Source organism: Arvicanthis niloticus, chromosome 5 (assembly GCF_011762505.2).
Source record: "Arvicanthis niloticus isolate mArvNil1 chromosome 5, mArvNil1.pat.X, whole genome shotgun sequence".
NCBI lineage: Eukaryota > Metazoa > Chordata > Mammalia > Rodentia > Muridae > Arvicanthis > Arvicanthis niloticus.
Genome location: NC_047662.1, coordinates 77,861,965 through 77,888,967, shown reverse-complemented (window position 1 = coordinate 77,888,967; position 27,003 = coordinate 77,861,965). Strand labels below are relative to the sequence as shown.

At 44.0% G+C, this 27,003-nt stretch overlaps 1 protein-coding gene across 13 annotated transcripts in view; it reads right to left on the bottom strand.

Moving 5' to 3' along the window:
• Positions 1-222: 222 nt before the first annotated feature.
• Positions 223-27,003, bottom strand: part of Cdk5rap2 (CDK5 regulatory subunit associated protein 2) — a 176,080-nt gene continuing 149,299 nt past the window's right edge. For 6 of the 13 annotated variants that reach the window (XM_076934786.1, XM_034503416.2, XM_076934784.1 and 3 more), the window contains 10 exons: positions 23,791-23,907; positions 21,776-21,965; positions 20,830-20,954; positions 19,592-19,840; positions 17,763-17,840; positions 16,656-16,921; positions 13,741-13,884; positions 5,838-5,964; positions 714-760; positions 223-314 (listed from right to left, as the gene is read on the bottom strand). In XM_076934786.1, coding sequence (XP_076790901.1) covers positions 258-314; positions 714-760; positions 5,838-5,964; positions 13,741-13,884; positions 16,656-16,921; positions 17,763-17,840; positions 19,592-19,840; positions 20,830-20,954; positions 21,776-21,965; positions 23,791-23,907 — 1,400 coding nt within the window. In that variant the 3' untranslated portion in view covers positions 223-257. The remainder of the gene's footprint in view (positions 315-713; positions 761-5,837; positions 5,965-13,740; positions 13,885-16,655; positions 16,922-17,762; positions 17,841-19,591; positions 19,841-20,829; positions 20,955-21,775; positions 21,966-23,790; positions 23,908-27,003) is intronic. The other 7 variants (XM_076934791.1, XM_076934792.1, XM_076934795.1 and 4 more) reach the window with 3 other exon arrangements.

Below are 27,003 nucleotides of genomic sequence, written 5' to 3'. Positions count from 1 at the left end.
ACCTGAGGGGAAATGGGAAGCCCACCAATGTGCAGGTTGCTTCAGATCAAGCACAGCATCCAGAGTTCAAGGTCTTCCTGGTGCCTGACTGGAGAGCAATGGATCCTTTGGGACAACAGCCTCAAGCCCATCTTCAGACCGCACACCACCACACTTCCTCTGGCCAGCAGCCTTTGCCTCCCTCACCACCACAAGCCACAGTGAGGACAGAGGCAGGTGATCTCAGGACCACAAGCTTTATTAGCTGAAAGCTCTTCTCACGAGCCCGGTCTGCTGGGACTGGATGTTCCTGGACGGGCAGCCCCAGGCCTGAGCTAGGAAAAGGGAAAGAGAAAAAACAGAAATATTAGGTCATAGAGTTTCAAAGTAAGATCCCTGACAGAGTTAAAAGCAAGGTGCTATTTTAAAACTTCTTACAAAGACAGTTTGATCAGTAAACATCAGAACAAAGTGACCATGAACACAGACTGCTTTCACTTATTCACTCCCTCATTCATTCATTTGCACATATGCCTCTGTGTAGGCTTTGCTTGCTGTACTTCTCACTGGTGAAACAGCATTGCAAGAGGTATCAGAGCATCCACTGAAGACAGCTGTGACAGACCAGAACTTTCACACTCTTTGGGCAGAGAATTACAGCTGCTGATGGAGTCAGATGTCCCCAAGTCCTAGTACCCAAAAGTGCTCAGTGCCAAGAACTTAAGGGCCATTACCTCCAGGTTTCCCCTGGCCTTCCGAAGGACTTGGTGGGTGATGACCACTGAGGAGAAAGAAGAACACAACATTAGAGCCACAGATATCAGAAGAGTAGAATGAAACCACACCAGTGATCAGGAAGCCTGGATGCAGACAACTGGACAACTTCTGAAGCATCCTCACAAAAAGCTCATGCTTGAACACATGATCCTTGACTTGGCGGTGCTGGTTTGGAACGTGTCCTAATGCCATTTAGGTTGCTGTGATAAAATATTCTGGCAAAAAGCAACATACAGAAGGGTTTATTTTAACTCACAATTCTAGGTTACTGTCCATCACAAGGCAGCAGGAGCCTGGATCAAACCACACCCTCTGTCAAGAACAGAGAAGCATGCATGCCTCTTGCTTGCTTGTGTTCTTCTCAATTTCTCTATTCTTACCAGCTCAAAATTTCCCAACGGAGGGAATGACAGAGTCTTTCAACATCAATTAATTAGTACGACAACTCCCTAGAGACTTGTCCACAGGCTAACCCAATGTAGACAATCCCTCACTGAGTCTCTCTTCCCAGGTGACTTTAGGTTGTGTCATATTAATAATTAGTGATAATCCTTATAAGAATCTTGAGACTGAGATCTAGCTAGCAAAAGCTGGCTGCTGGAGCCAAGCCTACTTCTGGTTCTAGCCTACATTCTGGACTTTTTTGATCCACCAAGCCATGAATGAGATTCCACCACCTCAGACTGTGCTGCTCCCCTATGCCTTCCCCACCATGATGGACCAAATCCCCCCATACCATGAGCCAAAAGAGATCCCTTGTCCTGTAAGTTGCTTCTCTCAGGTATTTAGTCACAGCAATTAGTAACTAACAAAACAGCTCCCAGAGCCAAACTATCCACCAGGAAGACTGGGCTGTATATACACTTCAAGTCCTCACAAGGACCTAAAGAGAAGGGTATGCTTTCTGTTTCTTAGAGGCTACGCCAGGCTCCATGGCCATCTGGCTCCTCTTCTGTAGCTGGGGAAGAACCATAGTATGTGGCAGTGTACAGGGGAGAATCTTACAGTGTCCACCTTCCTCTGGAGTCTAGTGACCTCTGGGAAGCAGTATGGGAAACAAGCCCAAACTTGAAGGCCCATGCCAAGTGCCAGGGAAGTCCTGTGAAAGCAGTTTTACACAGCCTTTCTTCAAGCATGCTCTTGGTATCCTGGGAGAAAGAACTCAGGGTATTTTGTCTCCTCCTGCCCTTCAGCTGGTACAACAGCTCAGCATGCTTCCCCAGGGCAAGCTTGTTCTGTCTAAACAGGAGTGGCTAATCAGTAGGTTCAGAGGCTCCTGCTCACTGACACTTGGCCTGTGTCAGTCACCACTCAAGAGCAACCATGCACAAAGAGCTTCCTTCCATAGTTCCTTCTTGTCCAGCACAGACTAAAGCTGAGAAAAATACCAAGTCTCTGGGCCTAATTGGGAACCTAAAGGCAGAACTTGAGAGGCTGAGAGGCAAGAGGATTCCCATTAGTTTGAGGCTAGCTTGGGCTCAAAGAGGGAAAAACAAGAAAAAAAGAAATCATTCTAGGTAGGATATGGTGATGGCCAAGAAGTCTACTGTTCCTTAGAATCCAGGTCCGTGGTTTGTGCTTGCTCAGGCTACCTGTGACTCACCTAAGCGCACAGTCCACTGCCCACTTACTTGGAATAACTGTTCTATGGTTGCCTAGAGGAAAATTTTTTTCTTCACACTACTTCCATCTTTACAACAGAGCATGCTTCATTTTTATCTGTGTAAAGAGAATTTTTCAGGTGTTTTCTGCCTCTCTCTGTTTCCATCCTACCCCTGGCTGCAGGGTTCACGATGTGCCCTAGGAAACCTAATATATCTTAGCCAACATACAGCTCTAGTGTGGATAGGAAGTTTTTGAATTTTTCTCGGCAGAGACCATCACTTTCTCAAGATTCATCAAGGGGTCTGTGACCCAGAAAAGGTTGTCATGCACGGAGGTTAAAAATAATCTTGAAAGGCCACTGGACGTACCCAGTGAGCAGAGCTCAGCACAAGCACTAAGCACCAGTTAGCTCACGTTTTGAAGTCCATCTTACATCTAAACAAGTACACCACCCACATTCCCACACTCAGAAATCCCTGCTGTGATGAGAAGATAAGGTTCAGAGAGGGAAAGAATACATTCCAAATCAAACTGACCTCAGTGGAGAGACAAGCACATACATGGGCCACCACGCTCAGCCCAGGGCTCTCCCATCCCACCAGAGACTGGAAAAGAAAATGCCCGTTGGGGGACCCACCATGCCCCACAACAGGTACTGACTCACTGAAGGCCCTAATCCTGTGAGAGAGGATCACTACCCTTTCTTGGCAAAGCAGGATCTGAGGCACAGAAGTGAAGTAGACAGTGTCAGGCCATGTGCCTCAAAAGTGGTAGGGTCCCAGGTTCCAATGTCTCACCCATTGTTTCCAGCTCTGATTTTTCTCATCCCTGTCCCCATGTGGAGGAGTCAGGGTAGGGGACACCATGTCAATATCACTCTGAAACTTCAAAATCAAAAACAGACTTGGCTGATTGAAGAGCTTAGGAATATTATGGGACACACTTAGTTAGCTCTTTGAGACAAGAGGCGGGACCTAGTACCGAGGAGTTCCATGCCGAGGGCAGACCCATGCCAGCTAACATGAAGCAAGACTCTCACCCCATCCTTGGTCAGGTCAGCTCCAGACCAGGCCTAGGAGACACTAATAGTGATGCTGAACCATTTTCATAAGCAGCACTATGTCCAGATGACTGAAGAGGAAGCAGCATGTGTGGGGGACCTGTTCTGTCCCCCATGTTGGTGGCATCACTCTCCTAATTCTACAGATGTGATTATAACTAGTACCAAGAGCCCTGTGGCCAACTGTGTTTAAAATGACTGTCTCTGTTTAGAGAGGAGGAACCTACTCCTCAGAATCAGAGCCCCTTATTGCATGTCACAGAGGAGGGCAAAGCTGAGACCGGGGTGCATTCCCAGTCCTTACATACTGACCCAGGACGTGGCAGGGCATGGGTCAGATTTGCTGATATACCACAATAGGGTCTCCATCTGAACTGAATTCTGTTGGCCTCTGAAATCCCTCATCCCAAACCAGCATCAGCAGCAGGATCGGAGGAAACCCTATGCTAGAGCTCTATTCCCTGGACTCAGGCTGTGGGAAGCACCACCTCTTACCCTTGCTTCCCCAGGAATCTGGCCCAAAGGTTCCACAGCACCTGAGCATGCCCACAACTGCCACTGTCACCCGCATCTCTGAGGAATTGTCAGCCAGAACCACAATATCCCGTCTCTTGAATAATCACCTGTCTTTCAAATCCATCCTTCCTCGACAGCTTTGCCTGCTAAGCTTTGTGATCTCTTTATGCTCTGCCATTTGATATTCTAATACACACATGGACCATGCCAAACCCTGCTGCTCCTCTTTGATCCCAGCCCATAGGTTCTTTGTTCCACTTTCCCTCTGTTATGGCTTGGGCATGAAATGGTCCCTATGGACTCCTGTGTTTGAACACCCAGTTCCCAATTGTTGGGACTATTTGGAGAGGTCACAAAGTGAGGCCTTGCTGGTATGAATAGGCCTCTGGGAACAGGCTCTGAGAATGATAGCTTGGTCCCTCTAATTCTGTCTGCCTTCTGTCTGTCATATAATTCGACTACCGAAATGGTCCCACCACCATGTTCCTACCCTGGTTAGTTTCATACTCTAAGCTGCAAGCCAAAACAAACTTCTTCTTTAAGTTGCTACTGTCAAGGATTATATCACATGGCAAAAAATCTAACCAATGCACTGTTGCTCAAGTGGAAGTTTTGACATGACTGGAACACCAACTGCTCTCTTGCTTCTGGAAAAATCTCAGGATTCTTCAGGAATCCTGTTCCTGCTTGTCTGCTGTCTGACTGACATCCCTCAGGGCCAATCAGATTTAATCTTAAATCAAAGCCTCACCACCTTTCAGTGGTCATAAGCAGGCCCTCACTTCATTACCCTGAAGCTTAATGCCTTCATGATGACAGAAACTATGCTTCCTGTTTCCTCAGAGCCTGTGAATGGGACACTGGACAGGAGTCCATGGCCTGGCCATAACTGAATTTCATTCATTTGCAGTTCAAGCTGTACTAATCTCATAGTCTTTTCAGAAGACTCCCAGGGGGAGCGTTAAAGAGACTGCCTACTTAGCAACAATCTTATGTTTGGTGCCTCTAAGAAATGCTGCTGAGAGAGCATCCCTGGGCTATGTAGTGGAGCGAGGAAGGTACAATTGGTGACCCTTCCAAGACAGGCAATCTGACTGGCTGACTGCATGGGCAGGGCCAGGGCTGAGCTGCTGGAGAACCCACTGGAAGCTGCTTGGCTCCAAACACTGGTGAGTGTTGCAGGGTTGAACACAGGCACACAGCTATTGATAGCCTCTGCTGTGGCTAGGTTAGAGCCAGCACTGACCTTAGCCTTTCTTCCTTCTCTGGTGAAGCCCATTGTAGGAACACTGTGCAGAGCTGTCACATGAAGCATGACAGGCTGATCCTCTGTAGTAGGAAGGAGCCACGTTCATCTCCACTATAGGTCTTTCCTCAAAGGCCCTGGTCTCTGGTCCCCTTCTTGCCTCAGCCTACCAGTCAGCTGTTATTCCATCAGCAAAACTATTCTGGAATCTCACACATAAAGCCTACTCCTCACCCCTGCCTGTGCAGGTCCTGTCCTGGATGGCCATTCCACATTTCAGGTGACAATGTCTACTCTACTCCTTTCAGAATCAGCTCAGAGTGCCTTTCCTCTAGGACACCCACCTCTAAGGACAGACATATTCCTAGCCTACGCCTAACCACCATGTTCCTATAATGCACAATCTGTCACTCCATGAGAGGTTAGTTCTGCCAGAACTGACTCTGTGGGTTGAAAAGATGGAGCAGGAGAAAACCACCAACACCACCAAAAACAACAATAACAAAAGAACACTCTCAAACAGGAGGCACCGTCATGTCATAAAAGCCTGGGCCCCAAAGAGTGTGAGGCAAGAGTTGTACTGTCAGTCCAGAGGCAGAGAGTAGGTAGCTGTGGCAGCAACTCAACCCCCACCCTACCCTGCCTCTCACTTACACTGATCAAAGATGATTTTCTCCTGGTGTTTGCTTTGCTGCAGAAGTTTTGCTGTGGTCTGCAGCTTCTTTTCTTGTTCAAACAATTTTTTGTGTAGTTTCGTGATCTCTGCCTTCATTTCTCCAATCTAAAGAAAAAACGAATTAGAAAAATATAATAACACAAAACACCAGATTACACAAAAAGAACTAAAAATAATATCAAAAGATGTTCAACTCAACTTCTCTAGCAAAATATCTGAATAAGTTAGAAGCCCCTTTTGCACATTACATTAGCAAAACTGGACAGAATCCAGGGTGGAGGAAAACTGACAGGACCATGGTTGGGAGGCAGTGTGGTGAGCATGCACAATCTACTGAATTTTAAATGCATGTTTGACCTGGCAATTCTGCACCACATCTACCCCAGGAGTACTCACATCAGCACAAGTAGATGCCTTTCTCCACAGGCACTCACCTTGGTACTGCCAGTGGCAAGAACAATAAACAAACTGATTTGTTTCCCGTGAATCTGAATAAATAAGATGCGGTACTTACATTGAAAGGAAGAACTGTGCAGCTATTAAAAAGGATGCTGTTGAGCTCTATTTGTTGATTTCAAAAGATGATTATAATTAGTGAAAGAAAGAGCCCAAATCAACAGAGTGAATGCTGCACCAAAGGCACTTCTGTTTCATAAACGGAAGCAAACATCTCCACGTCTATAACCATATATTCATGATGTAACCAAACATCAATGGTGAGTTTAACACTTTTGTAGTTTCTTTCTTTTAAAATATATTGTTTATTTACTATTTATTTTATGTATGAATTCTTTTTTTTTTTTTTTTTTTTTTTTTGCCAGAAGAAGACATCAAATCCCTTTATAGATGGTCATAAAACACCATATAGTGGCTGGGAATTGAACTCAGGACCTCTGGAAGAGCAGCCAGTGCTCTTCAACTGCTGAGCCACCTCTCCAGACCATTGCAGTTTCTTTTTTGTTAACAGAAGTCATAATGCCAATTTAATTTTTTTTAAATGTTTGAATCTTAACATGACAATACTCAGCAAGTATGAACACTAAAAAGACCAATTTTGATTTCTGTCAGTTAAGCATGGATGCTAAGTCCACCATCCTGTGTAGTGGCTTAGCAGTCTCCCTTAACTGGCTCCAAGGCTAAGGGAACCCCTTTTCTCTAAGAACAGACATATTCCTAGCATACGCCTAACCACCATGTTCCTATAAGGCACAATCTGTCACTCCATGAGAAGTTAGTCCTGCCAGAACTGACTCTGTGGGTCGAAAAGATGGAGCAGGAAAAAACCACCAACACCACCAAAAACACTGAACCACATCTGCTACCAAGAAGGGATAGGGTAAGTTGGCAGTTCATATAATATCTTTTCTAGTTTGTTTCCAAACTTGTTTATGATGTCTGTGCTTTCAAGAAAATAACAGAATCAGATTATACATTAAGTTGACCTGTGAGCCACATGTATGGACAGAAAGCTGCCTGTATGGAAACTACCATATGCTTCCCAGGAGACCAGATAAAGGCAAGTCACTGCAAAACACTTTGCTGGCAAATTAGGTGTGGGCGAGACAACTGTAAAAAAACGTAGGAGGAATAGTCTATATGAATTCTATATTAAGATTGCTGTGCAAGTGCCTTAAGTTTCCTCTTCATCTTAAGAAAAAAAAAAGAAATTGTTAGTGACAGAAATACATTATGGATGTGGTTTGTGAAAGAAAGAAAGATGGGGAACTCCAATCAGCAGATCCATATTCAAAGAAAAGGCCTGGCCCAACATCAAAAGAATGGCAAATGAACGTACATTTGTCTGGTTTAAGCTAAACTAAAATGTTTAAGGTATGTATCGTTTTTTGATTCTCTGCCTTAACCTCCTTTGAAGATTAACCAATCTTGTCAGGTACAAAGACTTCAGTGCTTCTCTAAAACGGATGCTAATTTCATCATTAGGTTTGCTTTGATTTTCTAGTGCAGGCCAGGAGCCCAGGAATACTTGTCTTCTAGTCACGATTTCATAGGCCACACATCCTAGGACACATCACCCTACAGTTCCACATCTGTGACACTGAAATAGCAATCCATGGCTCACCTTTCACACTAAAGAGAACTGAGATTCAAAGGATACAGTGAAGCCAAGAGGGTGGTCTTGGGGGAGGATAGTCCTTTCCTAGTTTGCCTGGTTCACACCATTGTTCTCTCTACAGACAACAGCATATGGATTACAGTAGAAAGAATAATTTTGTAGCTGAAATGATGCTTGGAGATTTAGTGATATATTATTATAATTAGTGATAAAAGAACCCAAAACAGTAACTCTTCATAAAACTGAATACACATATGGACATAATTGTATATACTGACATGGCATAAAGCAATAATGTTGGTATTTCCAAGGGATATGACTTCAAACTTTTTGAAAAGAGGTGTGTGTTATACATATTCATATATGCATGTATACATACATGTGCTTGTACCAGTGTGAACATATATAGGCCAGAGAATTACACTGGGTGTTCCCTTCCTTGTTCTCCATCTTTTTATTTTGAGGCCGCCTACCTCCTTGAACATGAAGTTCACTGACTCATTTGAATGACTGGCCAACTATCCCTTCCCTCAATACTGAAGTCACAGAGATGAAACTTCTAGGCCCAGACTGACATGGGTGCTCAGGGCCTCATGCTTCTGCAGTACTTTCCCATCTGAGCCATCTCCCTAGTCTGATTCATCTATTCTTTAAAGTAATAATACCTATTTCATGCTTCAACTAACACTCCTTCTTTACTGGGAGCTCAGGAAGTCCTATCATGATAGACAGCAGCAAAGACCCCAAGCAGCAAAGAACTCCTTCCTTCTCTGTGAGCACTGGTGCTGTCCAAGAGCAGGTGTCGGCTGTGAGTATGCAGGTCCTCTCTTACTACCACTATCCTAACACTGTACAACTTCAAGCTAGCACTTAAAACAAGGAGATTTAAATATTTATGTCTACTGCTTTACTGGATTTACATCTTCCTCTTATCTCATGGAGAAAGTATACTAAGCCAGCAAGGTTCCAGAGCCTAGCTCTGCCACTTTATGGCTGCACAATTCTGAGTCAAGTCATACAACTTCCTGAAGTGTTGACTCCTACTTCTGGAAAATGGGACTTCAAAAGTGCAACTCCAGCTAGCTGGGAGGATTCTGAATGATGAAACCCAAGTGGGTATGTTAATCACCCCGATCTTCCATTACACATCGTACACATGTTTTGGAACCTTATAGTATGCCGCATAAAAAATTCTAACTGTACCAATATAAAATACATTAAAAATTTTTAAATGTGAAGCAGCATCTTTACCTAATATTTCAATGCATTCCATTTGTAAGTTAAAGAAAAAGCAAACTACCTAACTCACTGAGGTCACAATAAGGGGTAAGTTTATAAGCACAGTATGTGGTATTAAGTAAGTACTTAGAATCAAGAAATAGAACTGGAAAATACTCCTCACAGAGGCTATACATGTCATCAGTGCTTGGCTTGGTTTCTGGCTTCTCTTGGTTATTCCTGGTTATTCTTTTCCTTCTTATGATGAACATCTCAAATAGCTAAAAAAGTCAACAGAATTGTATAGGAACCTAAATGAACCCACTGAGAACCAGCAATGGTCAATTCAAGGCCACACTGGTTTAGCCTCCCTCCACGATGACTTTGAAACTGACCATATCATTTCATTTATAAAATATTTTAGTATACATCTGTTAACAAGATTTCTGGACCTGGGATAGCATTAGCACACCTAGAAAGTGAAACAACTCCTTAGTCCCATTTGAGCATGCCTAATCTGAAGACACAAACATTCCAAATCCCAGACTTTTAAAGCAGTAGTGACAGGTATGCTCAGTCTACCAACCCCAAAAGTCTATCACACTCTGAAAAATAACCAGCCAGAAATTTCTTTTCTTCTTCCTTTTCCTCCTCCTACTTTTCTTCTTCCTTAATGTAATTCATTTGACTCAGCATTCAAACAAGAATTGGATACATTGGAACAGCTACTATTTTTTAATCTATGGCTCTCAAAATTCGCTGGAGTATTGACAAACAGCTGCCTGGCCTGATCCAGGCTGGCAGAAGTGAGGCACCGGAAGCTGCACTTCTCACAGACTTCCAGTGGATGCTGTGGTACAGGGCCAGCATCGATCGACCTCCTTCTTCCTCACTAGGATGTTACAGGTTCTAAACTCATCTTAAAACCTGAAACAAGCCATTTCCTATAGGAGCCCTTACCCCTCTGGGGAAAAGAGGGCCTCAGAATCAACCTTTGGATATATAATGGGTTTGCTGATCTGAATCTGATTTTATTTATTTTTACAGTCCTTTATGTGGAGTTATTCAGTCAGCTTTTAAAACAAAAAACTCATCATGAGTTCATTTTCATGTCTACAATTCAAATTTAGGATCGTGTGGTTTGCATTTGTGATTTCATATTTATTCTTCTTTCAGTAAAACTCTCAGTTTCTAATAATATTATGCATTTTTTAATTTATAATAAGAGGATTAGCAGGCAAAGGCACCTGCTACCAAACCTGCTAATCTGAGGTTCAGCCCCAGACCCCACGTGGTGGAGAGAATGGACTCCTACATGCAGGTTGGTGCATAAGCATGGACTGCCACAAAACCCAGAAATAAATGCAAAAGAAAAGAATTTATAAGCTATCTTATCACACGAATAGACCAGCTTCTTAACATCAGTGTCTATGAACATACTCACTGAAAACAGTTGAAAGCTCTGTGCTTTGGGAAGTCTTTTTGCCCTTAGTGTGCCTCTTCTGGGGAGTCTGGTCAAACCAGTGCAGTGCATTACTCATATGCCTGTCCCTATATGTTGTGACCCGAGCTGCCCCACGCTTGGGGGCCAGAAATGTTGAGAACTGCACTAGCCCACTTTTGGGGGCCAAAATGTCTTTGACCATTCTGTCAATGTTGGAACCCCACTGCCAAAAGCCTTGGGGGCTAAGTTGTTAGAGCCCGCACTGCCACAAGCTGCTCTGGTCCATGGGTCAGGGTTCAGCAAGAGAGAGTGAGGATGGACTCGAGGAATGGAGACCAGACAGAGTGTATTTCAATCCCGTTTATTCTTCAGTCTTTCTTCTTCTCTCCAAGTCCCAAGTCTTGAGTTCCTAGTCCCTAGTTCCTAGTGCCTCCAAGTTCCAAGTTACTTCTTCCAAGTGCTAAGTGCCTAATGTCTAATTTCTAACTCCAAGTTATACTGAACTCTTCTGTCTGCCTCTCGCCTTTTATATGTCTCACTTCTAAGTCACGCCCTTAAGTCATGCCTTTAATCATGCCCTTAGGTTTTGTCTCTAAATCTGATCTCTAAGCCACACCCTTAAGTCAACACACTTTTAAGTCTCACACACCCAAGGGAAGATCCTGGGTATCTAAAGCAAGATGTTATCAGAGTGTGCTCAGCTGTTGTAGGCTATTGTAATCAAATCTCTTGTCAGGGTATATGGCTCAAGATGGCTGCACAGATGACAACTGCCGTCCGTCAGGGCTCCCCACACCCATAGCCATGTCTCCAGAGATAAAAAGTATGGCTGGCTGATTTCTCATTGCTAGGAACTTTTAGACATTGGTCCCCTCTCCCATTTTGATAAATTCGATTTATAATTATGGAAAGTTTTATATGGCTCCAAAAGTCTACACAACAGGGTTGATTAGAAAAATCATCTTCTACCCCTGACCCTCCAAGCTCTCCCTCATAGTCCTGAGTCTTCTGCTTTCAGGATCTGTCTACATATTGGTAACCCTTCATATGTATTTCTCATATAAACTGATGCCCATTCCCCAGAGCAGTGTTAGGAGCTGAAGGAGGAGGTGAATTAAATATAAATAGCAAATAAATAACACAGAGAAAAGGAGAGGTTGTCACATGCTGAGGCTTACTGCGGTAAACCTGGAAATCTGCTTCATAAACACCAAGCAAAAGGTGCCATATGAAAAACAGGCAGAGAAAGAAATGTGCCCAGAAGCAACTTCTTAGCACTACACCTGCAACCACACTGGTACATTTCTAAGGTCCTCTGCTCTGAAATCCTATGATACTGACATGAACATATTCAGTTACCTGAGACACCTTCAGGTAGAAGGGTGAATTAACATAAAGACTGACAGTCTCTAGACTGATCTGCAAGTGGAGGAGGATCAACAGCTTATAAATTTAATGTGTTGTGGGGTGGTGGGCTGTGAGTGGCAGCTGGGTACTTGGTTGAACGCAGGCCTCAAACCCTGGATACCCTAAAGGGAAACTAAGTGGCTTCCCCTAGCCTGGCGTCTGCCCAGCGCCACTGTAGAGTGAACTCAGTCAAAAATTCCAGCACTTCTGCACCCCCTGAGCCACCTGGGACAGTAGACACACAGGACCTACAATTCGGCCCAACAGGACCCACTCCCACGAGCGATCTATAGCCTCACAGTGTGTATATGTGTTGTGTGTCTGTATGTTTTTTGTGAGTTTATCTGTATGTCTGTGAGTACGTTTGCTTGTGTGTGTGTGTGCATACATGTGTTAGACACTAATTCTGTCTAATTAATAGACAGTTGCTTCTATCTGCTAAAGGCAAAAACACTGCACTGAAGGTGAATTGTTTAGCACAGACATGTTACCTTTAAAATAATTTAAAGCAGGCATTGATTTTGGAGAGTGGAAGAGATTATTCATTCATCCATCTAGTCATTCATTCATTAAAAAACATGAACAAAACCAGACACAGCCCCTGAAGAAAAACAGAGGGAGACAGGCATTAAACAAACAAATATGTAATTATAATGTGTGATAAGGGCTTTGATAAAATAGATGTTGTTATGTTTGCATGAACCAAGAGCCCTCTGTATTTATGTAACATGCAAGACTTGAGGATGAGAGGGAGCCAGCAGGGAGGCACAGGACATACACAGCAGGTAGACTGTGTCATGGAAGCCTCCAATGGAAAAGAGCCTGTGTGTTTAGAGAATGCAAAGCCAGAGAGGCTAGAGCTCAAGAGGTCCTTTTACCATTCATCTCCCAGCCAGTGTCCTACCACCTAAAAGTGTGCTCCGAATGACTACCCCATGCCACACAAATGACTATGAACATCCTTCAACTTAGTATATCCAAATTCGTCCCCAGGACACTCTCATCATAAGGAACTTTCAGTACAAAAAGCCCTCATTGCCAAATTCTGAAGTTCTGAGACCTGCCAAAACTAATGGTAGTGACCTGAAATGCAAACTGCCTTCCTGCCTTCATGTTCACCTTTGGAAAACAGTTGTCTATCCAGTAATATGAAGTAGGAAATATCCCTCGGACCACAAGGCAGAGCTATAACTTCCTCTCTCAGGGAGGCTTGTGATTAGCCAGGATGTTGTACAGTATGGCAGGACACTACATATGAGCCCTACTGATAAAAGTCAAGACAAGGCTCCACCCGCTTGGCTCCCGACCTTTCACTCAACTAGTTAAAACAGTTTTTCACTAAAATCAATGGAAGCCATCAACAGATCAGAAGGTCTAGACAGAGACAGATAAAGTGCAAGGCACTGTTAGGAAAATGAGTTAGGTGGTTCATAAGGGCAAACTGACACATGAAAACTGTAAAGCCAAGAACAAATCCAGAGTCCCTATACATGTGCTTTTAAATCGGCTCCTCAGTCCAGGCCCTGAACCCCGTGTTCCCCGTGTATGAAATGTGAGTAGGATGGCACTCAATATAATGAAATGCTTGGGAATAGGTACAATACTCTGGTGTCACGCCCTCTGACACATTCCCAAGGTAGGACACATTACCTATGGGCTATTGCTCAACTGGACAGAATGAACAGAGATGCAGGCCTCTCTCGTGCACTTGAGCCTCTGAGGATGTGTAATCACCTACCTGCTCACAGTGAAGGGAACACTGGCCGTTGGTGGGGACTGAGACCCTCCAGAAGAGCTTCAGCAACTGGGAGGCCTTTTCCAGGATCAGCTTGGCTGTGTTCATGCTGGAAAGAAACTTGCTCAGAGGCACAGAGGACGAACCCTACAAAAAATAACAAGGTCATCATATGCTGCCTTGACAGGGATCACAGACAAGCCAGCATGAATTCACTATCAGAAGAAGGCTTCACACTAGGGCTCCTGTCTCAGGAGCAAGAGCTGAGATTACATGACACTGGTGAGCTATATTAGAAAAGAATTTTGGTGGCAAGTTTAACCCAATCAGCAACCATAATTAGTATTAACTAACTAATTAGTATTAACTAACTAATTAGTATTAACTAACTAAACCAAGAAGAGAATCTATAGTAGCACCAACCAGTCCACCAGAGAGCTAATGATACAAATGCAGCCCAGAGTACAATTCTTGACACATTTGGCAAGGACAGCTTCTTGAGGATGGATGGCATCAGAGGCCTGGTGAAACCTCTTTCCCTCTCTGTGCTGGAGATATAATCACGTGGGGAAAGGTGTCAAAGACAAAAGAAAAAGAATGTGGTGCAGAGGAGAGAAACAAAAAGAGGAGGACGAGGAAAATGAAAAGCATTTCTTTTTATAGCTGATAAATGTAATGGTACACACCTGTTTAAATAGCAAAATGACAAAAAGTATGAATATTATTCAAAAAAGACAAAGGTATCCTGAGGCAAGCACTAGCTTTAAGCTTTAGACACAGGCTCTCTAGGGAGTAATGTAACAGGCTAACAGTTATCAAGATTCCTAAAATGTTCCCAGCCTTTAAACTGGGAAACCCATTTCACACATAATCAAAATATGGTCACAGATTTGTACATAAAGATGACACAAGAAACTGACATGTTCACAAACAGTGAAAGAGACAATAGCCCATGCTACGTCCAAGAAGTTCATTGGCAGCCACTGAAAGACAAGTACTCAAATAAAAAAGTATTAATACCACATAGTTGAAATATATAAACTTCATATTTCTGATTATTTGATAAACTTTATGAATGTCCTCAAAGTGTGCATTTATATGTGTGTTTATATATATATGTATATATACATATATATGTATATGTACACACATATGTATATATAAATACTTGTAAGTGTAAGTACTGACCTGTGATATTTGAAGAGATGTTTTGTTTTTATGCTTTTCTACAATTTCTAGCTTTCAAAGCAAAGATTTTAATCAGAAAAGAACAGGAATCTTATAAACGTTAATTTATTCAATATTACTTACAGGCCTTAGGGGACTAAATAGTGGTTATTTAATGTTCAGCAAAAACACTATCCCTTCTTTCATGAAGCCTATCATCTGATAGAAGATAAAATGCAAATCTGATTGTTAAATATAGTAATACAAAACAAGCAAAGCCACCCACAAGGCCGAAGCAAATAGGACAAGAAACTCAACTGTCTCCAAGAGCAACTGGAGTAATGATTCAGTAAATAAAGTGCTTGCTGATTGAGCACGTAGATAAAAGTTGGATCTAGAATCACGTAAAAACTGGACAGGTATGGTGGCCATCTATCATCCCAGCACTAAGGATGGAGAGTCAGGAATGCCTGAGCTAAACTGGCTAACTACACTAGTGATCAGTGAGCTCTGGGTTCAACTGAGAAACTGAAAAATAAATAATGCAGAGAGCAATAAGATTGGATGCCAACATCAGACCTCCACACATATATACATCTGCCCACATGTATGTGTCTGAATAATATATATATATACACACACACACACACACACACGCGTAAAGGAAAAGAAACCCTAAAAGTAGAGTACAGAAGCTATGATTAATAGGAGCTCAAAGGTTTAGTACCACCTAGCGCTGGTGGATCTCAGCCAGTGCCGTGGAGGAATTACATGACTGGTATCTGTCAAGCACATGATGAGTTGTGTCTGTCAGGCGCATAAGTCTGTGACAAAAGGCAACTTGAGATGACGATTCCAAGAAGATAAAGCACAGAAAAGAGGGAAGTAGAGGATGGGAAATGCCAAGTCAGAGGAGTCAAGAGAACCAGGATGAAGACAGACATTATGGAAAGGGGGACCACAGCCTGTGGCCCTGCCTGGTCAGAGTGAAGTGTGTCAGGGAAGGAGATGTAACCAATGATGGATAGACTGATTGAAGCTATCCCACCAGACAGAAACCCTCAGAGTTGCTTCTCAGAGAGACGTGAAGTCAGGTAGCCATCACTGTCACAAAAGATTTAATAACAGACTGAGTACTGTCAGCTTTCAGCATCTCTAGAATGGAGTGATATCACTTCCTTCTCAGAGAAGTTCTAAGGAAAAAAAACATACATACAAAAACGCCTTTGGAGAAAGATGACCTTGAGTTGGATGCAGAACAGCTCTCAAAATCACATTCATCACAGAGTGGCTGTAGAATTATAGTATGGCATAGTCAGATGTGGTACTGTACAGCCTGGATGGGTTTGGTAGAGTGTATGAAGTTCAGAATTTCTAACTGCCAGAGCAATCCCAGAGCCAAGTAGTCAGGTCTGTCCCAGGTGATATATAAGTGGGTGGGTAGAATGACCAGGTACAAGAGGACAGAGGGACAAAGAGTGCTAAGAGACTAGAGAGAAATGAGAAGTCACACAGCAGTACAGTATGTCACTGAGAAGTAGCCATGGTACAATATCAACACGCTGTCCCTCGATCAGCAACAAACTGTCGCATCACCTTCAGGCTTTCCTATGCAACACTTCCCAACTCCTCCCGATCAGGGCCTTATAGAAGTCCAGGGCACTGCATACCTTGCAAAGAATTTGTCCAACCCCTCTGCTTACTGAGCCAGGAGGAAGCATCTCCCTCCACAAGCCTGGCACTCAGGTTACCTTTGGTCCCAGCTTCTGACTTGTGGGGCTCAGAGCCTCTTGGGTTTGAACATCCATCTTGGCAAGCAGTGTCTGGCCCCAGCTGATCTGCTTATAGAGGGCATCATAGTCCTCAATCAGGCCCAGCATATGGTGGCCACTCTTGCTGGCCCACACGTGGTGGCCAGCAACCAGGTAGGGCATGCAAGCAGGGCTGGTGGCAGAACTGGTACTGTCACAAGAGATGGAGTCAACATCAGTTCCAGAGAGCAGAGGAGTCCCAGAAGCTACAAAAGGAGAGCAAAAACATGTTAGGTCTTCTTGGGGTGGCACTGTATTCACAGAGTTACGATAAGAGAGCATAGAAGCAAAGGGGCCTGGCTCTGTGCCTACAGCTATGTATTACCCCATGCTGGGCAAAGATTCAAGTCAATTTAACCAATGTTTATTGAACACTTACTCTGTAGTAGACCCTAGACTGCCAAGATGAGCCTTGCTGTCACCTGCAAGCCAATAGCTCAGGGTCTAATGAGGCTGCAGGAAATACAGTGAGGCAGAGAGTCAGCCAGAGCTCAAGGGAAAGCAACAGTCTAAGCAAGGAGAGATAAGTCAAGGAGGCTTCCTAGAGACGGGACACACACTGGACTGGTCAGGACGCCATATGCAGATAGAAAATCTTGTTGCCTTTTAACTTGGTTGATTCTGACTGTGGTGGCTGGAAAGGTATTTTACAGAGAAGTCTGCATCCTTGAGTCTTGAGGAAGTAAGAGGGCCTAGAGTGGAAAATTAGGAAGTGCGAGCATTTTAAAGCACAGCCTAGAGGTGATAACACATCTGTGTGGTCACTCCACTGCACAGGGACAAGACTGGACAGCACTCCTGAAGCTGGATCTCGAAGTCCTTGAAATACATACTAAGGTAGTTTCAGTTTAACAACTTAAGTTTACATCCTTTGAAGTTGTGCTTGGTTAACACAGTGGACTGTGGACTCAGTGGCATAGAGATTATCTTCTAGAGATACTAATCTAACTCTTGCTCACGCAGCCAAGGATGCCAGGACATCCTTTCCGTCTACTTTTAAAAGCCCTAATGTTATACCCAACACTAACGCAGTTACCCAATTTGTACCTGATTTAGGTGCCATTGCCTGGGTGGATTCAAATAGATCAAATGAATTATCACTGGCCTCAGGACAGTTGTTGCCATCTATAAAAAAATCAAAGCAAGAGAGGAAAATTTGAGCTTTACCATCACTAGTACTAGAAAAGGATGGAATGAGAATACAGCAGAGTACCTCACATGCATCCATCCATTTCAGGAATATGACATTCACTTGCTCACACCTCCCTGCATACCAGCCCTGTAGTCAGTACCATGTATATTCCATTTACTCCCTGCTTGGTAACCTGTGCAGACACCAGCTAACAGAGTTGCCAAGCCCAGAGCCCTCTCTGTCAGAACAGTAAACAGTTAACTTCATCTTAGGGTCAGGCAGAAGGGAGGGAAGAAGAGAGAAGGGGCACTCAGGTGAGGGGGGCTGGCCCCAATGTGTCTCCTCAAGAGTTAACTCCTGAGTAATCTGTTAAGACTTTTTTAGTGTCCCATAGGAAGGAGGAAAACAAAAGCCAAGCAGAGAACTGGGCAGGTGCGAGGACACAGGAATGAGTCATCATTCAGGGAGAAGACACAGTTCCTGAAGCTGAGGCCTGGGAACAGGGAAGGACATAGCAGGATGCAGGGCTTGTATCTGCAGGCTAAGTGACCCTCTCAAGATGGGGTGATGTCAGGTCGAGGTCTGTGTTATATACTGGAGGAGTTAGTGTGGAAGCTGCTACAGTAACCTGAACATGAAAAAAAGTTACCTGCAAAAGGACTTGGGAATAATGCATCTGAAACACTGTACTGGGGGTCTATGTGATGCTACGTAATAAGGAAGCACTCTCATGCTCGAGATGCCACTGAACTCTCAAGAGCACAGTGGTCAGAACAAGGCTGTAGTTTGTTTGTAAAAGAAAAGGATCAAGGGACAGAGATAACCCAGCATGCCAATAGCAGAGCAATGAGTAAGTTCAGATATTGGGATCTCCCATGTAAGCTTCTTCCACGCATGCCCCACTCGGGGTGTAGAGTGATGGTACTCCAGCAAAGATGTTTCCATAAAACATATCCCCAGCCTCTGAGACTCTCAGAGTGGGTTTATCCTAAAAATGTTGCATAACAGCAAAAGCCATGTTATCATTTTTTTAAAAAGTAAAACTCCAAATTAACAGGGGAATGTTCAGGTGACAAACAACAATCCATTTGGCAGAAAGCCCATTATGACCACTTGCTGGTTTGTTCCAGTCCTTGCTGGGTCTGTAGCAAGGATGATTTGTCCTCTGCTCCTTCCTAGATATTGCCAGACTTACACAAGTCCACAAGCAAATGCAAAACAGACCCACCTGTTTCTAGGAGGCTTCTTAGGCCATATAAGATGCTAAAAGACAGAGTAAGGAGTCTGGGTTTTCATTTAAGGGCAATAAGAGAACCAGTGTGGTGGTACACACTTTGAATCCCAGCACTGGAAGGCAGAGGCAAGTATATCTCTGAGTTAGGGGCCAGCCTAGTCTACAGAGTGAGTTTCAAGACAGCCAAGGCTATTAAAAAAAAAAACAAAAAACAAAAAACAAAAAACCCTCTATCACAAAAACAAAACAAAACAAAAACCAAGGCAAAAGAATGAAAAGCCTCTTTGGCCTTGGTGAGCTGTGGGGAAAAGTAAACAGATAAGCAGAACAAGAATGATAGCTGCTCGGGTGGCTGGAACCCCAAACTCCACTGCTGGAGAACCCAGTGTCCAGTCAGTCAGAGACTATGCACCGGTGTTGAGATGAGAGCTGAGAGCAGGCAGAAGCTCATACGTCATATCGACCTGTACAGTTGCACTGCCACACAGCGATAAGAGGCAAGTTCCCTACCGTGTTTGTCCAGCTGAAAGGACCACTCAGTGACAGACAGGGCCTGAACAGCCAAAGTGAGGGCCCCTTTCTGGGCCTCCTTTGACCCCTGTGATAGCTGCTCCTCCAGCTTGCTCTTCAGTGTGTTGTTAGTTTGAATGCTCCTTTCTAACTGGTCTCGGAGAGCCTGTATCTCTGTCAGGAGGCCATGCAGGTTGCTGAAAGGATCCAGCCCTTTCCGGCCTTCTCCACATGCCTCATCTCGGACCTCTGTAGACATATGCAAAAGGAAGCCTTGATATCTCACAAGATCAAAAGTCAGCCATCAAAGGGACTCAAGGGCATTTCAATCCACCACCACCATCTAGCCCCCTCCTAAGAACTAGATACAATTTAAAAAAAAACAACTCGACTTTAAAAACAAAAATATTGGCTGACTTAATTGCTGCTATTCCACAGGCTAAGTAAGAGCTGAAAATTAATTTCACTTCTGGCCATAAAAGCCTAGCAAATTGCACACCAAACCCCGAAATTATGTCTAGTAGTAATAAAATCTATTTGGACCAGAATTATAGAATGAAAGGGGATGATTTTAAGGGCTACAGTATATTAAAAAGGCAGGCACAATAGCAAGAATAAGAGAAGCAACTTGAGAAGAAGAGAAAGCTGCAAGATGACCCTTTCTAGATAAACTTTCAATAGGGAGAAACCATCTGGAAAATTAGTTTTAGAAAGCCCCCCACTGTGCCTCAGAATTGTTTCTCAAACACTAGACCCTAGAGTTGAGGTGCTCAGATCTACATTCTCTGGAGGCAGAGCGAACCAAGGCTAACAAGCACCTTAGAGCAATGTCTAGCATGTAGTGGCACTCTGGAAATACCTGCTCAATGAAGGGAAAACTAAGACAAAATTTGTTTCTTGGATGCCTACTAGGTGCCAGGAATGTGGCTAGGATGTTTTAATATATATTCTCGTTTAGCTCTCCCAGCAACACACAGTAGGTGCTGACAGACCTGCTTACAGAGGCAGTAACTGATTCAGTTACTGGTAAAGTAAGAACAAGTTGAAATGAAGAATGTGAAGAGTTCAGACTTCAGCCTGGACAAAAGTCAAGACTGGTGATATATGCCTGGAAGGCTAAGGCAGGAGAATTTTGAGTTTAAGACTTGTGAGCCATGGGTTCCCATGCCCACTGCCCAGCTGCTAGGGTGAGGTCATAGACATGAGATGTCTCAGGCCGTGCCCTGAGCACACAGTACCTCTCTGTAGCTTTTGATGCTCCTCAGCCAGCTTCTCATACACCTTAAGCTCCATTTGGAGGGACTGAAGCAGCTTGTCCTTCTGTAAGAGCAGCTGCTGTCTTGACTTTGCCTCTTCCTGCACCCTGAAACGATTCCAGCATGGGAGGAGACGTTAATTCTCTTTCAAGAAGGCTTATCCAGTTCTCAAGGACAGGCCCAGGCCATCTCAGCCAGAGTGTGTGGACAAAATGTGCTGGGACATGCATGGTTAAGAGTTCCATCATAGGCCCCAATTCCCAGATATCCTAAGCCTAACATTTGATAGACCTTTCAAGTAACCTTCATGAACATTCTAAAATAAAGTGCCCTCCAATTCCTATCAGATACCCTAGGAATGGAACCCAAAAGGCTGTCTCTTTCCAGATGTTCAGAGCTAGGGAATAGTCACTCTGCTCAAGGATTTCTGGTAGCACACTTAGGCAGAAAGATGGGGGTAGCTGCTCAGACAGAAGAGAAAATCCTGTGTGTTGACAGATGGATGAAGACAGAGCCCAAGAAGGACGGTGAACAGATTCATGTCTTCTTGGCTCAATCAAAGTCTTCCAGTGACTTAAACAATTTGGAGCAAAACTGGAGTCTTTATACAAGAGGTCCCAACAGGGTTAAGCACCCACCCTCCTTTCTGCCTTCAGCTCCTACTGTAGCCAGGTTCAGCACCTTCTCTGAATCACCACAGCAACTTTGTCTAAGGGCCTATGTGCCTTCTGACAACATGGCTATCTCTAGATAGTTTCAGCTCTTCCATGCTCACTATGTACTCAAAAGAGGTCTTTTCAGAAACCCTATTCTTGACCACTATAGGAGAAAACATCATCTAGCCCCCAGCATTCTCCTCTTTTAGAGGACCATTCACACTTTTATGATCACATCCCCAGGCCACCAGAAATAGCTGGGTCAAGCCTACCTGCTCAGCTCCTGGCGGTTGCTGCAGACCTCCTGAGTCAGCTGCTGGTTGTGTCTCTCTTTCTCACTGATGTCTCTTTGCAATCTTTCATTTTCTTCCCTTACACTGGTGTACTCTAACTGAAGGTGCTCAAGACTCTCAGCTTTCCTGGCCAGGGACTCACGTAATTTTTCATTCTCTTTCTGTTTATCTGCAAACACCAGAATGAGAAGGGATACCATTTGTTTTTTCCAACCTTATTACACTGGTACAGCGCTTCAGCTCAAGCACTCCAAGAATACAGAAAAGAATGAGATTTGATCTGGCATTGATGGTTCTGGCATTCCAATTATCTCATGCATTTTAGGCAGATAAATCTGTCAACACCAAGGCTGCAGATTAAACATTACTGAAATGAAAGGGGCCTGTTTAACTTTGTTACATAATGGGCCTTGAAAACCTCGTTACTCTCTGCCTTAGAGAGTATACACAGTGGGTAGAGCAACAGGCAGGAACCCAGATGTCACTGAGTGTGGAGAGCAGCAGGCCTCTTACAGAGAGCCCCCCACAGGAGGCCATGGGCCCTGCAGAGGATAAAATCATCCTGGAGGCTCAGGAAACAGTAAGGCCTAGAGCTGGAAGTAAGCAGTGGTGTGACTGATTTCTAGTGTGGCTTCTCTACTTGCTGACAGTGATCCTAAGTGATGCTCCTCACTCCTCGGTGCCCCTGGGCAGGGGCAAAGATGAGGTTACCCTTGGTACAGGAGTATTTGCCGAGACCTTCAGAGCAGGAGTGGTAATGGTGATAAGTCCCAACACTAACTGCACAGGCACTATAGTAAGGTGCCACATCTCAACGTCCTGTATCTTTGCAGCATACTGTCAAGGCAGATACTGTAAATTTCTCCATCTTGCAAATGAGAAACAAAGGAATGGTAGGGGTAAGACTTCCCATTGGCCATACAGATTGAAGGGGCACAATCTAGATGTGGAGCTACTCTTAACCATGATTCAAAAGTTCTATGTAACATGGCGCTCCTGTTGGTCCTCATGACCTTAGCACAGCTACATCATTCCTAACTGGTCCACTCTCCTCATCTCTAACCTGGGCGTTGTCTGCCAACTTCCTCTGATCCTAAGTCACCTTGGGTAATCCTTCATTTCCTGTCTAGACTTACCCCATGAGGACCAGGCTCTCTGAGCTGAGGGCCTGCAGCTCTCTAGCACAGCTTTATCACAGAGCCTCAGTCCTGCTTGCTCTAGGTTTACCCATCTCATCCACCAGACTACAGTCTTCTGATACATAATACAAAGGCTCATTTATTTATCTACCTAGTTCCCCTGTAGGTCAGGATAGAAAAAGGCTGCTTGCTGAATGAATGAATGAATGAATGAGCTGCATAAGCCCAAATTTTGACTCTTAAGGCAAAATCAGTATCTATATCCCCCAGGACTATGGGATTAGCTGGCCCACATTCCAGGTCTAGCACCTCTGGCTCAGAAAACATAGTAGGGCCATTGTTTAGGCTGTTAAATGTTACCTGAGAAACAGGGCTAATAATCCTGCACTCTAGAGTCATTCTAAGTATGAGTGATAACATAAGTAAAAGCTCTGAGGCAGCTAAGCTCCAAGAGAAGGAATTAAGAGAAGGATCTTTATAAGGAATGCTGGATAAACTTCACTGATAGAAGAAAATCTCAGGTTGAGAGTTGGCAGTATTAAATTTCCAGTGCTTCTCTTCCTCAGTGATGATGGGACAAGAAAATACAGTAACATGCACTGAGACCCTGGTAGTAGAAACACTGTGTTGGGGGCTTTCTACCTTACTTGTCACAACAGCTAGGTAAGGCACTCCTTAACCTTTCTGTGCCCCTGTTTCTTAGCTATAAAACAGGAATACTACTTACAATAGATGGACAGTTAAAGGCAGAAAGCTGTCAGAGCCACCCCATTGGAACTTAAGATGTCAGCTCTGGCAATCCTTGAAAGGCAAGGGCTTTGGGGCTCAGGCTGCTGGTGGCCTCTGATTCCTTACCTTTGGACCCTTTCTCAATCATCATACTGAGGGCCTCATTCTGCTTCCTCAGGAAATGTATTTCTGATGTCAGAGAGCAGTGCAGTTCTGAGCCATAAGCAGAAACATTTGTGGAAACTATAAGAACACACATGAACAGTGATTTATAGATAGCCTCCAGGTAGGATGAATGAATCTTTCAAGGAAATACATTTAAATAATGAAGAAATACAGTATGCAATGAAAACTATCCTGGTGAACCATGTAACATACAGCCAGAGCCTAAACGGCAAGGACAGTGATCTTAAAGGGGAGGCAAGAGGAGGCCTCAATATTTCAACCACTCCAAAGATAAACAAAGCTGAGAGCTGAACCATAGCAGGTAAGAGATGAAAGTGGCAGCCATCATAGCCAACTGCCTCTAAGGCCTTTGACCTTGTCTCTGAGGCAGCACAGTCTGACAGTCTCCCTGGTTTTTCTTACCCTCTCCCTGTCTTAGAATATGACATACTCCAATCCCTGACCCAGGCGTGCACCTGAGAGCTGTCCTAAACTCCCCTTTGTCCTCCTGTCCATGCAAGCAATCACAATTGCTGATTTTTCTTGAGAATGTCTCAGCCTAAGGCAGACTCTCATTTGTTATCTATGCCTTCGAACCTTGCCTGGCTGGCTTCCTTTCCCTGCTGTCTTACCAATAAGGTTATCAACTCCAGCACAATCCTTTCATGATGCCCTGCCACTGCAAAAGACCATCAAATGAAACAAAAGATCTAACTTTTTAGTCTCGAACTAAGACCCTCCAAAGTTCTGTGCCAGTGCCACAGCATATTCTGTTTTCTCTCTGCACTCAGACCCCAGCCTCCAGAACATGCAGGTAACCAGATGACTTTGGGCTCTCCATATCCCTTTCCTCTCCTAAACCACACTCTTTCAATTCCTGGCTTAATCTGCCTTTCCTGAGTGTACACTGTAGAGATTGGGGGTCTAGAATTAGACGGATGGGAGGCTACTCCTTGTCAACAAGTTGCTATCTGCTGAAAATTTACTGCTTTATAGCAGTCAGCCTAGAGGATGTCTCTTGCTGGGCACCTTGTTGGCCTCACAACCACAGCACTCCACTCCCTTTTGCACAGCTTTCTTGTCTGCACCATTACGATGTTCCATTCACAGCTGTCCTCCAAGCACCTATGGTGTGCCCAGTGTCTTCTCTGTGTGGCAGACAGATGCTCCTCCTGGTTTCCAAATTGACTCATTTCACTTACTATACCACAACTGACATGCCAGATCTCTGTGTTCCCAGCTATCAGGTGAGCATGGTCTGGCAGCCAGTGAGACCTAAGTGAAGTCTTCTGAAGGCTTCAAGGAGAGTCTCCATTAGAGAAGAGAGAAGCCCCAGGCTCTTCCATCCCATGCTTTGGACAGTCCCAGGAGGATGGGATGGTGATACCAAACAGTCACCATAGACATCAGGCCATCCCTGCCTCAGAGCTATTTGCCTCTGGGGTTTTTGGGACAGGTGAAAGGATAACAAATACCCCGTTTCCCTGCTTCTGCTCTCACATTTCTTTTCAGCTACCTGCATCTGAAAGTGCCCTGGTATGCAAACAGGCACCTGTGGTGTGCACCCTCCTGCAAGGAACATGCAGTTAGCTCTCCTAGAAATAGTATTCCTGCTCTACACAACTTTTTTCTCCAGCAAGTGAGTCACGCAAAATGAAGTCAGATTAATTTTATTCATAACTGTCTCTTCACGCCATCTCCCCCCTACTTGTCCCAATAAACTTTGGGATCACTTCAGAGTCCCTGGCCTAGCTCCTGTTTCTTAATAATTGCAAGGCATGAGGCAAGTTGTGTAACTTTCCCCCCAGTCTTAGTTAGCAACACAGCCATGCCTATACTGTTATTCTATGATTATCATCTGTGTTAGAATCTAGGGGAATGGTGAGGGAGGCCACAAGCGAACCAAAGCCTGGTCAGACTAAATAGCAGAAATTCCAATATACAATGACCAATGTCACGGTAGTTACTAAAAAATAAATAATAGGCCATAAAACAGCTCTGATTCATCAAGCATAGTGAAGACCACCTCTGGAATGCTATGAAACCAGACTTTCCTTTGAGTACCATCTCTGCAGTGAGCACAGACAACTGGTAGTGAGCTGGAGGTGGTAAGGCACAAGATAACATTTTTTTTTTTTTTTTTTTTTTGGAACTTCTCTGCTCCACATCGTAAGGAGTCCTGCCTCTTTCAGACCTACTCCCAACATCAACATTTGACCTTAGGGGAAGGCACAACTACTTTTATTTTTTTCTTTCTAGAGACTGTAACAACACAGTGAGAACAACACATCTTCTTGTGTACATAAATACGTTATGAATGCCTTTTTGTAAACTTTCTTGTCAGAGGAAATTACTCTCCAGAGCAATTCGTGCTCCATTGCAGCCAGTGGTCATTTGAACCCCCAGATAATTCTATAATTAGATTTTCTGGGGAAAATGTAAAACAGAATGAATCTAACTCAGGCCTTACCAAGAGTGAACATGAAAGGCCTAGGCATGTATTTCTTTCTCGTGTTTCATGAAACCAGTATCTCAGAACTCCTGAAAGCTGCCCTATGTGTGGACTACAGAAGTGGACCAATGTCCAAATCCTAAGTCTTACCCATGAGCACTGCCTTTCTAGAACTCAGTGATACATGTCTAAAATGGCATCAGGGTCCTCACCCACTGCAGAGCATTAGGAGTTAAACTGGCCACAATATATGAGATAGCAAAATAAAACAGTGATAAAAGCAACTGTTTATTGAGTGAGCACTGAGCAAGGCTCTGTTCATGATACCACCTCATTTAATACTCTGTGTCCTGAAACAACTAAGACTAGATTGCTCAAAGTCACAGAACCAATCTACAGAAGAGCTACATCCACACGCCGCAGATCAACCCAACCAACTTAACACAATGAAAGTCAGGAGGAAAGAAGGGAGGGTGGGGTTAAAAAGCACACAGTGAGACGGATAAATTTCTAAACTTTACGAATGAGTGCCTTATAGGTATTCAGTTTCCAAGGAAGACCATTCCCTTCAGAGCAAACTGTTGTTTTATGGGACTACTGCTCTCCACCTTTGACATGAATAATTTGCCAGACTGCTAAATGCTGACAGTTTTTGGTCTATTATTGATGAAAAGGCAACATATGATTCTATTTTCTTAGAATCCCTATTTACACCTCTGCAG